This window comes from Vespula pensylvanica, chromosome 23, assembly GCF_014466175.1.
Source record: "Vespula pensylvanica isolate Volc-1 chromosome 23, ASM1446617v1, whole genome shotgun sequence".
Lineage (NCBI taxonomy): Eukaryota > Metazoa > Arthropoda > Insecta > Hymenoptera > Vespidae > Vespula > Vespula pensylvanica.
The window spans coordinates 283678-298308 of record NC_057707.1 but is presented as its reverse complement, the minus strand read 5'-3'; the positions used below and the strand labels follow the sequence as shown (position 1 = coordinate 298308).

At 28.3% G+C, this 14631-nt stretch overlaps 3 protein-coding genes across 6 annotated transcripts in view; 2 read left to right on the top strand and 1 right to left on the bottom strand.

The window, feature by feature from the left end:
- The window catches only part of LOC122636803 (vitellogenin receptor), an 11495-nt gene extending 5467 nt beyond the window's left edge, over positions 1-6028 (bottom strand). The window contains exons 1-17 of the mRNA XM_043828394.1: positions 5872-6028; positions 4903-4966; positions 4517-4644; positions 4292-4429; positions 4050-4155; positions 3817-3966; positions 3340-3456; positions 3035-3160; positions 2593-2808; positions 2175-2346; positions 1846-2047; positions 1459-1650; positions 1219-1339; positions 1009-1149; positions 692-944; positions 208-404; positions 1-128 (exon numbers count right to left, since the gene is read on the bottom strand). The exon at positions 1-128 is cut by the window's left edge and continues 25 nt beyond it. Coding sequence (XP_043684329.1) covers positions 1-128; positions 208-404; positions 692-944; positions 1009-1149; positions 1219-1339; positions 1459-1650; positions 1846-2047; positions 2175-2346; positions 2593-2808; positions 3035-3160; positions 3340-3456; positions 3817-3966; positions 4050-4155; positions 4292-4429; positions 4517-4644; positions 4903-4963 — 2448 coding nt within the window. The 5' untranslated portion in view covers positions 4964-4966; positions 5872-6028. The remainder of the gene's footprint in view (positions 129-207; positions 405-691; positions 945-1008; positions 1150-1218; positions 1340-1458; positions 1651-1845; positions 2048-2174; positions 2347-2592; positions 2809-3034; positions 3161-3339; positions 3457-3816; positions 3967-4049; positions 4156-4291; positions 4430-4516; positions 4645-4902; positions 4967-5871) is intronic.
- A 438-nt stretch (positions 6029-6466) lies between these two features.
- Positions 6467-8808, top strand: LOC122636805 (protein odd-skipped-related 1-like). Of its 3 annotated transcripts, XR_006329072.1 has the most exons (5): positions 6469-6783; positions 7012-7272; positions 7364-7904; positions 8000-8243; positions 8340-8808. XR_006329072.1 is itself a non-coding variant. In XM_043828398.1 (4 exons), the coding sequence occupies exons 1-4, from the start codon at positions 6723-6725 to the stop codon at positions 8160-8162; spliced, it is 1023 nt and encodes a 340-aa protein (XP_043684333.1). In that variant the 5' UTR covers positions 6467-6722; the 3' UTR covers positions 8163-8808. The 3 variants fall into 3 exon arrangements, 2 of the variants coding, with proteins under 2 accessions (XP_043684333.1, XP_043684332.1); XM_043828398.1 differs by having other exon boundaries at positions 6467-6783; positions 7015-7272; positions 8000-8808; XM_043828397.1 differs by having other exon boundaries at positions 8000-8807.
- Positions 8809-9001: 193 nt separating this feature from the next.
- LOC122636804 (ATP-dependent RNA helicase me31b) lies at positions 9002-13769 on the top strand. Of its 2 annotated transcripts, none has more exons than XM_043828395.1 (8): positions 9002-9327; positions 10599-10767; positions 10850-11056; positions 11154-11325; positions 11425-11575; positions 11655-11850; positions 11923-12093; positions 12297-13769. In XM_043828395.1, the coding sequence occupies exons 2-8, from the start codon at positions 10627-10629 to the stop codon at positions 12591-12593; spliced, it is 1335 nt and encodes a 444-aa protein (XP_043684330.1). In that variant the 5' UTR covers positions 9002-9327; positions 10599-10626; the 3' UTR covers positions 12594-13769. The 2 variants fall into 2 exon arrangements, with proteins under 2 accessions (XP_043684330.1, XP_043684331.1); XM_043828396.1 differs by lacking the exon at positions 9002-9327 and adding an exon at positions 10189-10328.
- Positions 13770-14631: the final 862 nt, after the last annotated feature.

Genomic DNA, 14631 nt, shown 5'->3' with positions numbered 1-14631 from the left:
CAAATCTTTGTTTTTGTGCCCCCAAAATAAATTGTTAGATTCTCGTTGAGTCCAAAAAACATTTTCTCCAAGTATTGCAAGGCTCATTGGTTCTGATAAACCAGTTCGAAATAAATATTTATTGTCTCCTAGAAAATCAAAGCAATTAAAATAATTTTTTTTTCAGTCAAATAAATAATTATTATTATTAGTTTTGCTGTACTTTACCTTGACCAGAGATACTATCAATATTACCAGCACCTTGATCAGCCCAGTATAATCTCTTAGTTTCACTGTCGTAACACAAGGAAATTTTTGGACCAAGTAAATTCTGATCCACTAAAGTTACTCGTGGACCCAGTCCATTCATTTGTAGTTTATGTATACGATATACGTCACCAGAACGAAATACTACGTACATCATTCTAAAACATATGTCCTTCTTTTATAAATTTCTAATGATAGAAATCTAAATTTACACAGTAATTTATATTAATTTTTTTTAGATAGAATTAAGTTGTTTGCCCATGAAAGAAATGATGCATAATATTCTGATAATTTTCTTAATTACAAAGAAAAATTTTATTTCAAATTTCTTATCTTAATCATTTGTTCGAAGTCACTTATTTTATTATTATATTAATAATTTTAATATTATTTATAATATTGTTATATAATATTATAAAATTAAGAATAGTAAAAAATCTAATACCGTTCTTCAAATGCCAATGAGATATCATGCGGTTCCTCGTGAAAGTAAAAGACAGTCTTCCCTTTTGTATCAAAACTATGAACTTCAATAGTCTTCTCTTTTATATCAGACCAGTATAAATTATTACCAACAAAGTCAAAATCCATGTCACCGAGTACCTCATTAGTCACAGTCATTATACTTTCGAACAGACCAGTACTCATATTGTAACGATAAATCATATTTGTGAGTTGATCATTGACAAGAATGTCACCTAAATTAATAAATGAATACAGATATTAACATCAAAGTATTGATTGACATACTTCATAATTTACCTGTTAAAGAGTCATATGCCAAAGCAGTGATATATTTCATTGTTTTACTTAAGCTCATTTTCGGTTTACCCAGAAGTTCATGATAGTAATCTATAAAAGTACTTCCACTTGCGATCATAATATGTTCTTTCTTCTTAATCACTGAAAATTATAAAAAATATAGTCTAAATATTAAAAAAAAAAACAAATCTATTGATTTCAATATTATACCTCTACAAGCGTGATTATCAGCAGCAAGTTCTGTATCCAATGTACAAGCACAAGTGTAACTATTATTTGAATTTAACAGGCAAATTTGTGAGCAAGGATTATAACTACATGGATTTAAAATCTAAACAAAAAAAAATTTCTTTAGCAAAGTTACTAAAGCAAAGTGTTAAGAGAAAATTGCTATACTTATACGATAACAAAAAGAAATAAATAAATATCAAGAAAAAAAATTTGATATACTTTTGGTTTAAAAACAGAGTGATAAATTTGAATCCCATAGGTCATACTAGTCGTATGAAGCAAAGTTTTCCAATCCTTTCCTGTGAATTTATCACAAGATTCTATGGTGTTCGAGGACCAATCATTCCAATATAATTTATTTTCAAAAATCGCTAAAGAATACGGATGGTTTACCACATCGGTTAATATTGTCTGAAACATATAATTTTAATCTAATTAAAATATGACTTTGTTTATCTTAATAAATAATATATAATAAAATATACTGTATTATAATATAATAATAATATAATATAAAACTATACTATAATATTATATATAAAACGTTAGTATACTATAAAATACATTTACTATAAATAATATAATTAAACAATAAAAAATACTAACTCTCCTATCTCTACCATCCAAACGTATAGATTCAATAATTTTTAATTTTGCATCGACCCAATACAATCTATCATTTGGATCATCAATCGTTAAACCATTTGGCCAATCAATATTATCCTTGACAAATTTAATATGATTTTTTCCATCCATCGATGCCATCGCGATGTGTGAATTCGAGCTCCAATCAGACCAATACATTATACTGAAAAATATTAACAAATTTTCTTTGCACATTCATTTTATTTATTATATATGAAAAATATAATTTAAAAAACTTGATTAATTTTTTATAAGCAAATATATAAATTGAGATTAAAAAAAAATGTAACCCAGATTTAGATGAAAGAACTATAGCTCTTGGTTTCTCTATATTTTCCTTGATCACTACTGTACAATATGTTCCATTTTCATCGCATACTCCAATACGTTTATATGAACTATCAGTGAAGTATATATTTCCAGTTACCCAATCAACTGCTACATCTTCTGATGTACTCACACCTTAATTTGAATAAAACAGATAACAAAAAGTTATATAATTTTACGATTATACAATACTTATCATTAATATAAAAAAATTGTATACATATTAAAAACAATACAAAAATATATACGACTTGATATCACAATTTATTCTATACGTTTTAAACATTTTATTTATTAATTTATTTGTTTATTCCTTATTGTTCATTGTTATTAATTAATTAATTTATTATTTGTTATCAATAGAAAATATTATTATATTACCTGCAGTAACGATCACTGTTTTATTTGTCCCATACTGATCACTTTTAAATATAGCTTCTTCACCATGATTAACATCTGTCCAATAAATATTCTCTGCATCAACGGCTATTCCAACAGCGTGTTGCAAATTGTTAAGTACGGGAAAATATATTTTTGAGTCTATATAATATCCACGAATCTCTGTTTTCGAGGCCAAAAACATTAATGCTTCTCCAGCTACAAAAATAAATTTTTTTTAATAAATAAATTGTATATAAAATAAAATAAAATTATTAAAATTTTAAATATTCAACATTTATTTGAATGGTATTATAAATATATATTTTTAAAGATAATCAATAAAATTATAAATTAAAATAAATTATAATAAATGTTAATTTTTTTTAATATTTGAATATTGACTCATTTTTTGGACAATTTATTTTCTTAAAATATAACTTACCGTCGGCTTTGCAACTTCTTTTATCTTCTTGCAAATTGTAGCCTGGATTGCAGGAACAAATGTAAGATCCGGCATTGTTCGTACAATGTTGATAACAGGTTCCAAATATTTCACATTCGTTTATATCTAAAACAATCACGCAAATGAATAAATGAATAAATGCATTGATTAATTAAATTTCTTTTATTATGTAATAAATCTGTTAATCAAACTTATTTATTTTGGAGATAGTATATATTATATTTCAACTAAATTGGTTTCATTTTTATTTCTGTTTTCATTAATATTATTACTAGTAAATTTACCTTCACAGGTGCGGTTGTTTATTAACTTGTATCCTGACCAGCAGGAACAAGCAGGACCTCTCGGTGTTCTTCTACAAATTTGTTCACATTTTTGAACGTGTGAACAGAGATTCTCAGCTAAAAATAATAAACAATTTCTATTAATATATATATATAAATACATAAAGAAATAAATAAAGAAATACGGTTCGTTCAAAAAGAAAAAAATAACGAAAAGAAAAAGAAGGATCGTTCAGTAACATGAATAATTTATTTAAAAAAGAAATCTTCAATTAATTAAAAATTAAAAACCAAAATTTGTTCTTTAAATAAATTTGCTATAAAATTTAAATCGTTAATATATAGAAATTATTTATTTCATCTGATAAATGGATAGACAGATTATAATATATTATAAAATAAAATAAAATATAAAAAAAATTTAATTTTTTAAATAAAGTTCGTTTTCCTGTCTTCTTTTTTATTAATCAAACTCACATTTCGTACACTCATCAAGATCTTCATCTGAATTATCACCACAATCATCTTTCTTATCACATGTTTGATTCATCGAGATACATCGTTGATTTTGACAAAGATAACGATCGATCTCATTGGTGCATTTGTTAGGCGGTAAAGATATGCCATCTGTAAAGATATAAAATTAAATGAATTAAATTTTTTCTTCTTTTTCATTTATACATATAAAAATGAAATTTAAAATTATTGACCGCAATTGATCTCATCGGTACCGTCCGGACAGTCCTTCGTTCCGTCGCAAACCCATTCGTTTCTTACACAATGGCCATCGTTGCATCGGAAATTCTTACATTGTTTCTGAGACGAATTTGAGTAAAAAGAAAAAGAAGAGAAAAGAAAAATAGAAGAAGAGTGTCGTGAAGATAAAGTAAAAAAATGAAAAGAATCTTTGTTTGATATTTATAAAAAAAGAATAATAGTTTCTCTCGCCCACATCTTTAATGCAACCGTTGTACTCGTCGCTGTTATCGCTGCAATCGTTCCATGTGTCGCAAAATTTCTCGATCGGTATGCAGGTGTTGTCGTCGCATTTAAACTCCTCCGTACTGCAATTTACCGGCGGTGGTTTAAGCTGTGAAAACGTAAGAGACAAGAAACATTAGAAAAAGAAATATAAAAGAAAAAATTTTAAAAGAAAATAAAGATAAAAATAGATTACTTTGAAATTGAAACATTCCTTTTCGTCTGACAGATCGTCGCAATCGTTTTCACCGTCACATTCGAAAGTATACGATATGCATCTCCCGTTATCGCATTGGAACCATTCCGGTTTTTTGCATTCAAAATCTAGATTAATAATTAAAATAACGGAAATAATTAAGAAAAAGAAACAAAGAAAATTGTATGGTATAATAATAAAAAATAATATGTATATTCTTATAATAAATATATGAATATTAATTTTATGATGATTATATAAATGTGTGTGAGTGTATGTGTATATATATATATATGCATATGCAATCGTACGTTGAACTGAAAATTAGAGTTAATTTATTAGCAATTTTTTTCTTTTTTCATTCATTATTTTTTTTTCAATCTTACCTTCAGATAATACTTGCAAAATGGAAATACAACATAGTAGTATGCGAAGAAGACGTAGCATGATCTGTAAGAGGAAAAAGAAAAGTAGATAAAAAAAAAAGACGATCAGAAAATTTGTGCAAAAAATATAAAATAATTTGTTTACAATAACAAATGATGCGAATAAATAAATCTTCTTTTCACTTTATTTTTTCATAAAAAAAAAATAAATAAAAATAACGAGTATAAAATAATTCGAAATTATAATAATAAATTTTAGTAGATAATACGATAACATATATTATATTATTAACATATATTATATTTATGATTGTCAATCTGAGAATTTAATTTAAATGAATGCAATAATTAAATTAAATTTTCGGGGGAAAATAAATTTAATGAAAGGAATTAGTCAAGATTTAGAACTGTGAGAATTCTAAACAATGACCTTCGCACGTTATATTTAGAAAAATAGAAGGAATACTATTGTTATCAAATAAACATAGATATTATTGAAGGTATATATGTGTTATATATATATATATATATATATATATATATATAACACATATATATATAATATATCTGAAGGTTATGTGAAATAATCTGATGAAATATTTCTTCATTTTAAACTATATTATGTGAAATTAGTTATATAGTACTACAGTCAGTTTATTATATAACTTCAAGAAATTATATAAATTAAAGGAATGTGTCTTAATAATAAAAAATGATTATTAATTATAAATAATCACATACAAAAATTACAAAATATTTATTCATAAAATATTTCAAAATTTGTGTGACTATACTACATAAAATTAATTATATATTATTATAGAGAACCTGATTATTAATCTTCAATAGACTACATCAATAATTATCATTAAATACATATAAATTAATAAATTAATAAATTTACAAATATGAAACTTATAAAATAACATATAATCTATTTAACAAAAATTAAACGAGTTGAATACTTACATTAATAAATCAGTGCGTGCGTGCGTGCGTGTGTGTGTTTGCGTGCGTATGTATATATATATGAAAAAGTATAATTTGAATCAATGAGTAGAATACTAAGCGATAGAAGCGTACAATCTGTAAGCACGTCCGGCCGATACTGATGGTCTGATCAACTTAAATTATACTCATCCTGTCTTTGTGTCTCATGACCGTTATCAAAATGTTAAGAGTCGACATTGACAATATAACTTTATGTACTAATATACTAATATATATATGTGTGTATACACACACACACACACACACACACACATACAAACACATATATATTAAATTCAGCTATGTAAATAGGTATTCAATCCATGCTGATCTACGTTTGAATTTCAACACAAAAAATTAGTAAATACTTGAAAATTATCCAACTTAACGAAATTTTATATTCAAAAATATCTATAATAAAAATAATTATGGATATGAATATTAAATAAAATTTAATACAAATATTTGTCATTTCTTAATATGTATAAAATATCAAATCATGTGAATGATTAATAAATGATTATTAATTAAAAAAAAAACAATACTATAAATATATGGAAAATCTATAAAACCGTCCGCCATCTTGAATCTAATTTAAAGAAAAAACAAAAAAAAACAAAAACAAACAAAACATCTGGCAATACCTTCTTCTTATTACGTTACTGACTTAGAAGAAAGAAAGAAAGAAAGAAAGAAAAAATAAAACAAATGCCTACGGTGGCACGAAGAAGTTTTACTGGCCATATTGTGTATGTAACTCTCGTTATGTTACACGTTTGTCATCTATATCGTTCGTACTTTGCTAACAAGTGTACTCATATCACGATAATATGCCAAGATGTCTGATAAGGTCAATGGCGAGATATCAGAAGACTCAGGATCGTCACGAAGGTATTTCTAATTTTTTTTTCATTTTGTATTTTTTTGGCGTGTATATATACGTATGTACGTAGGTATGTATATATGTATATATGTACACACTGTGTTTTAGGTCCAACGTTCATTGTAATATAAATCAGTGAGAGATTGAATATTTTGGTGTATCGTTTTCTATATGTACTATATAGTTTTTATTAATAATTAATTAATAATTATTTATTAATTAAGACTTATCTTCAGAAGATACAGATTTAACTTGGATCCCACCATCGGTGGATTCCAAACGACAAAAACGAACGCAAGAAGTTAATACCATTTCTACTAACAATGTTTGGATGTGTTCTGGACTTCCCATTGTAACGCGATATACATTTAAGAAGAATAATGATTTATTATGGAAATTAAAACCTTTGGATGAGTCTAATTCACGTGGAAATGTATTCTTTAAGAATGAAACGTTACCAACTGAATACGATTCCTACCATATTAACCTTAATGAAGGTAATATTTCTTTAAATGTCCTTATCTTAATATTCAATAAATTTCATATTTTCTTTTCGTTCTTCTAATTTCTTTTCTAATTTTGTATTAGGTACTTCGTTAGATCGAACAGAGATTCAAACTATACCATCGAATACTCACGAATCAAAACTTACACCGTACCAACCGACGAACGACGAAGAATTTATTCGTCAGAACGTGAAGTTTTCCGGGAACTTGGAAGGGCGCGAAATTCAAACGGTACCACAAACTTCGTATCTAACTGCTACTACTACTACAACGACAACTACGACAACGACAATGACAACAACAACGACGACGACAACGACGATGACGACGACTACAACGACGACGACGACGACAACGACAACGACGACGACGACGATGACGACGACGATGACGATGATGACAATGACGACGACGAAGACGACGACAAAGAAATCATCTAAGGAAGATAAAGTGGTATCTGAGATTGAAAATAATCAAAATTGGAAGAGAAATAAAACGATGCATTATTGTCCATATTGTCGGAAATGTTTTGACAGGCCATGGGTTTTAAAAGGACATTTGAGACTTCATACTGGAGAACGACCATTTGAGTGTCCTGTTTGTCACAAATCTTTTGCCGATCGGTAATAATTTTTAATTAATTAATTTGACAATTATTTTTAAAATTTTTTCTTTTTTTCTTTTTTTTTTTTTTTTGGGGGGGGGGGGCTTTTTTTAGATCGAATTTACGAGCTCATCAAAGAACAAGAAATCATCATCAATGGCAATGGCGTTGCGGAGTATGTTTTAAAGCATTTTCACAAAGACGATATTTAGAGCGCCATTGTCCCGAAGCTTGTCGAAAATATCGAATATCTCAGAGAAGAGAACAATGTAATTAAAAATCCATCGAAGACGTTTAAAAGTATTTTTTGCAAGACGTCTGAACATTTTTGGAAAAATCGATCACTATCGTGTAAAAGGTTATGTACGAATAAGTTATAATCTTTTTTTTTCGTTTTTATTTTTCTTTTTCTTTTCTTTTATCATATCGATAAATAATCATCAGTTGATTTTAGATTTTATTCGAGTAAATGTTAAAAAGAATTGTTATTCATTTTATCGAATTTGTTGATGTAAAGTTGGCAAGATACTCTTGATACGTTTTGAACTATAGACATATGCACATGCACAGTGATCTGCTTGAAAAGAAATCAAATCAGCTACTTATTTAAAAAAAAGAAGATATCAATTATTATTATTTAATGTATCCTATGAGAGGTATTAGAAATTCTTTAAATCAAAAAATTAAATTCTTAAGAAAAAAAATCTTTTCGTTGTAAATAATAATTGATTAATTAATTAAAAATAAAATAAGTGAGTTGGAGAGTATATACATTTTTACTTTTATCAATCGACCAATCGTAGACGAGCGTGGATCGAGACAAGTAAAAAAGTTTTTCATTGGAAAGAATAATTCATTAATTAATTAAAAATAAAATAAATAAATTATATATATAATGATTAATAAGTACTAAATAATTTCTTAAGAAATAAAAAACAAAGTAAGCAATTGAAATGGTTTGTATTTTTCCTCTTAGTAATTGACCAATCAGAATTAAGTATTGATCGAGACGCTAAACCTGAGAAGGCGGTGTTAAGATCGCCGTTGCAACACTGGCGCCATCTATAACGAATGATATACTATATGTATCATAGGAAAAGCCTTCAGGATTTCGTTTCTGAGTAAAATTTCTTCTCTCATGGCGTACGTCGTGTAAGATTTAAGCGAAGTAATAATCGTCAGCATTTGACGCAGTGCGTTAGTTGTAAATTAGAAATTGTAAAGAGGATTGGATAGTGTGTGGAGATATAATTCAAACGCGAAAAAAAACGTATACCGGATATTAGAATCGCGGACAATTCGAAGATATAAAGAAAATAACGCGGCTATATTTCAACGTACTGCTAAGAGACTCTGTAAAAACTTGACATTGGAACGGCCATTTTGGCGTGTTGTTTCCTAATCGAGTGCTGCGCACAGCATCGATATCCATCCATTTCAAGGTAAGAGACACGTTAACCGTAAGTATTTCGATGATTCCAACATTTTCTTCACAGAATTGTCATCATTATCGTTCTTTTTTTTCTATATTTAATACGAACGATTAACAGTAACGTATGTTTTTAGAAATTACAAGCCCTCTCCAAACGAAAGGTGTATCGTTCTTCCCCTTTTCTTTTTTTTCTTTCATTTTTTTTCTTTCTTTTTTTCTTTCTTTCCAGTCTTTTGTTCATAGAATATTCCAAGTACAAATACCCTTCGTCTTTCTTCCTTTCGTCGATAGTACTTAGATAAAACCTTTTTTTTTCCTTTTTTTATCTTTTCTTTTTTCTTTTTTCTCACTCCACTCTCTCTTTCTCTCTTTCTCTCTCTCTCTCTCTCTCTTTCTCTCTCTCTCTCTCTCTCTCTCTTTCTCTCTCTCTCTCTCTCTCTCTCTTTCTCTCACCTTCTCTCTCTCTCTCTCTTTTCTATAAGAAAATATAATTACGAATTTTCTTGAAATTCGTTTGTAGCATGTAAATCTGTCTCTATGCTTCGATGTGTGTACGTACTACTTTCGAAAATTTCATTCGTTAAAGTTCGCGGCTTAATCGAGTTTATGTGTGTGAAGTACGATAAATTGATGTGAGGTACGTTAAGTGTGGTACGTCTATATGTGTGATAATCCGGTCCACAAGAAAAAGATCTGTATATTATTGGATTTATCGCTATTCTTATGCTCTGATACACGTTTGGGATAAATTTAGATGAATTTTTGCTACCTAATATTTTATTTTGTTTATATTAATAATAATGGTTATCCGTTATATGTATCAAATTTCTCATTAATATAATTAATTTTTATATTACCTTTAATATTAAATATACTTTAAATTACAGTGCTCCAATATATACATACATATATGGATTCGTATTTGATTTAAATATAATGACTTTGCACGTACATAACTATATATATTGTTGAGATCTAAACACATAAAAACACTGCTACAGGAATATTGAAGTAAATATAGATTAGAACTCTCTATGTATTAGAGTTTCTATTAGTCAGAGGTCTTCTTTGTTTACCTTTTTTTTTTTCTTTTCTCTTTACATTCTGTTTTTCTCTCATAGACTTTATCTGAGAGATTTATTATATTCTTGTTATTGAATAATACGCGCGAGATTTAAGAAATTAGTTGACTCGAACAGTCTATTCAAAATTTTGAAGATACATTATTAATGAAATTTTCATTAGATGTATGTATTTTTATTTCTATTTCTATTTCTTTAGGAAGTAGTTGCATTACGTCGCTTCCAAGATGATAACCGAAACGCATATGAACTCAAACCACATGCTCAATTCTGCTCTCAATACGAAAACAGAATTAGAAAAGATGGATGATGTAGGTTGGAAAGCTAAACTAAAAATTCCACCAAAGGATAAACGCATAAAGACGAGTGTAAGTGATGAAATTTATACAAGCATGTGCTTTTTATCATTGCTATATTTTTATAATACAAACTGACAAATATATATCATAGGATGTCACTGACACACGTGGTAATGAGTTTGAAGAATTTTGCCTGAAACGAGAGTTGCTAATGGGTATTTTTGAAAAGGGTTGGGAAAAACCATCTCCAATTCAAGAAGCCAGTATCCCTATTGCATTGTCTGGTAAAGACATCTTAGCCCGAGCTAAAAATGGAACTGGCAAGACTGGAGCATATTCGATTCCAGTGCTTGAACAGGTATAAAATATTTCTAGTTGTAGCTAAATATTAACAAATACAATTTTTTTTCGCTGCATAATTTTTTACTTAAATATAATTAAATATGTTATGTTAGGTTGACCCTCGGAAAGATGTAATTCAAGCGCTAGTAATTGTACCTACCAGAGAGTTAGCTCTTCAAACGTCACAAATCTGTATCGAACTTGCGAAACATATGGATATTAAAGTGATGGTAACTACTGGTGGTACCAACTTACGTGATGATATTATGAGGATTTATCAAAAAGGTTTATATATATATATGTACATATACATACGCACGTGCACGCATAACGCTATAATTATAACTTAACAGATATCTTATAATTAACTTTGTAAATTTACAGTACAAGTAATAATAGCAACGCCAGGAAGAATTCTTGATCTTATGGACAAAAACGTTGCGAACATGGATCACTGCAAAATATTAGTTTTGGATGAAGCAGATAAGCTTTTGTCACAAGATTTTAAAGGAATGTTGGATCATGTCATTTCTAAGTATGTTTGTAGAATGTGTTAGTTTGAAGAAAATTTTGATGATTTATTGTTAACAATAGTTTCATTTAATTCTGTATAGATTGCCACATGAACGTCAGATTTTGCTGTATTCAGCTACCTTTCCATTAACTGTGAAACAGTTCATGGAAAAACATTTGCGAGATCCATATGAAATTAATTTAATGGAAGAATTAACATTAAAAGGTGTAACACAGTATTATGCCTTTGTACAGGAACGACAGAAAGTTCACTGCCTTAACACGCTATTCTCGAAGGTAATATTTTGAGTCGATATTAAAACTTAAAAGAGATACCATTAATCTAACATCGAATTATCTTTTGCTTAGTTGCAAATAACACAAAGCATAATCTTTTGTAATTCGACACAACGTGTAGAATTACTGGCAAAGAAAATAACAGATCTTGGATATTGCTGTTATTATATACATGCGAAAATGGCACAGGCACATAGGAATCGTGTATTCCACGATTTTCGAGCAGGGTTATGTCGAAATCTGGTAAGTCAAAATACTAACATATATACATTCTGTAGACACACACACATTAAGTTGCAATTATTTTATATATTTTTTTTGTGCTTCAAAATTAGATTGTGAAAGTAAAAGTGTGATTATACTTTTATAATGAGTAATATGAAATTTAGAAAAATTCTTTTGTGCATTTAAACAAATGTGATATAAGATTTGAACATTTTCTTTAGGTGAGCAGCGATTTGTTCACTCGAGGTATCGACGTACAAGCTGTTAACGTTGTAATCAACTTTGACTTTCCCAAGATGGCAGAAACATATCTGCATCGCATTGGTCGATCAGGAAGGTTTGGCCATTTAGGTATAGCAATTAATCTAATCACGTATGAGGATCGTTTTAACTTACATCGTATCGAACAAGAGCTTGGAACAGAAATAAAACCTATCCCAAAAGTGATAGATCCCAGTTTGTACGTAATAAGACCAGAAGACAATAATAGTATGGAAGAAGGTAATGTGTCCAAGTAGTTTCGATATGGAATCATAACTAAACTGGAATGAACGCTCAAGAAAAGTTTAAAGTGTGAAAATAGTGATTGTGTCTCGTACATGTATAAGGCATTAACATTGCTAAGCTTTGAACTCGAAGAATGAAATATAACTTCAGTTTGGAGAGAGAATTTTTGTTGGTTGTGTGTTAATGATATATGAAATTAGAAGAAAATAAAAGAGTTAGAGAAGAACAGTAATGCAAATGACGATGTTTAGGTCAAAAGAAGTTCTCTATGTAGAAAACAAAGAATTGAGAGTTCAGTTATCATTATATCAAGAGTCATTCATTTTACCGATCGGTCCTTGATACAATGATAACTGAAATAAAAAAATTTTCATTTTTTACGTGGAACTTCTTTTTACCTAAACATTATTATCTTTACTATTCTCTCTCTGAGTTTTTCGTTTTTTTTTTTTTCTATTTTTATACACCGTTAATACACATTCGACAAAAATTCTCTTTCCAAACTCGAGCTATGTTTTACTCTTTGAGTTCAAAGAAATGAGTTACTTGTATATAAGGGTGATGATGAGAAACAATGAACTCGATGATTTAAGTGATGCGAATGTGTTTGGTATGAGTGATATTCTTTGTACATAAATACATTTAAATGTACATAAAGTAAAACACACGTCAGAGTCAAGCCATTATCAAGAGCACAATGAATAAAATCAATATGCGGATTAACGTAATAATAATAATAATAATAATCACAATCGAGATCATTGCATTTTACCATAACTGTAAATACAGCATGAGAGTATCCACAACACACATCATTTTAATAATAATAAATTTTTATACAATGGTTTCATACTTCCGATATATTCCGTTGTTTCTCTTTTGTTCTTTCATAAAATAAGAAAAGTGTGTGGCATATGCGATTTATCAAAACAAAATAAAACAGAAAACAAGAAAAATGTTTTACCTCGGGAAGAGTAATCAATTCTACTCTTTCTCTTTGGCATAACTATTCGACATGTGAACAACGTTATGAATCCATGTGCTTATTAACTTTGCACTATAGACTAAATACTATAGATCTTAATATAAACGCAGTCATAAATTCTAAATATCATATTGAAATCTTTTATGATCATGGCTTGATTTTGCGCTCTTGTCAATGCTATTATACAACTCTGAAATTCAAATCACTTTTTCTTTCTTTTTTCTTTCTTTCTTTTTTTTTTTTTTTTTAATTTTATTTTATTTTATTTTTTTTTATTTTTTTTTATTTTCTTTTTTTTTTTTTTTTTTTTTTTTAAAGTGAAAATGATCTTTTTTTGTTAATTCAAAGTCGCCTTATATAGAATTCTTTCTTTTAACATAACTGGATTTTTTTCATGATTATTATTCATCGTGATTGAGAATCAGATGTTGTAAAATTGACTAGTTTTATATATAATTATTTTTTATAAATAATTGGCTGGTGGCATTTATATATGAAGATTTGGGATTCTTTCGATGACCTCTATTATTACATTTTTATGTATAATTCTAATGGTATTAAAAAGAAACAAATCTCTTCACTACGTATGCAGAATGATGATGCTGCTGCTGCTGATGATTATGATGATGATGATGATGATGATGATGATGATGATGATGATGATGATGATGATGATGATGATGATGATGATGATGATAATGGTGGTGATGGTGATGGTGATGGTGGTGATAATGATGATTATGATGATGAGGAGGAGGAAGAAGAGGAGGAGGAGGAGGAGGAGGAGGAGAATCAAATCGTTGTACAGAACTTAATGGAAACTTTTACGAAAATAAACTAGAAAAAAGCTTCGAGAAGTAAGACGTCTTTGAAGAGAAAATGTAAAAGTTGTCGTATAACAATTTTGGTAATAACAGTTCTAAGTATCAAAGTAAAACCATCCAAACACGACAAGCTAACTGCCAAAATATATCATCGGAGAGAATCCCTATTCTCCTTATACTTAATACTTTGTTTTCCATCTTCTTTTCACTCTTTTCTTTTTTGTTTCTTCCAATATTTTT

Excerpts from the sequence above, each read along its gene's own strand:
- LOC122636805 (XM_043828397.1), top strand. The coding sequence starts at position 6,723 with ATGCCAAGATGTCTGATAAGGTCAATGGCGAGATATCAGAAGACTCAG. Across the intron at positions 7,273-7,363 it reads CCATATTAACCTTAATGAAG|GTACTTCGTTAGATCGAACA; the intron begins GTAATATTTCTT and ends ATTTTGTATTAG. Across the intron at positions 7,905-7,999 it reads CACAAATCTTTTGCCGATCG|ATCGAATTTACGAGCTCATC; the intron begins GTAATAATTTTT and ends GGCTTTTTTTAG.
- LOC122636804 (XM_043828395.1), top strand. The coding sequence starts at position 10,627 with ATGATAACCGAAACGCATATGAACTCAAACCACATGCTCAATTCTGCT. Across the intron at positions 11,057-11,153 it reads CGATTCCAGTGCTTGAACAG|GTTGACCCTCGGAAAGATGT; the intron begins GTATAAAATATT and ends ATGTTATGTTAG. Across the intron at positions 12,094-12,296 it reads CAGGGTTATGTCGAAATCTG|GTGAGCAGCGATTTGTTCAC; the intron begins GTAAGTCAAAAT and ends CATTTTCTTTAG.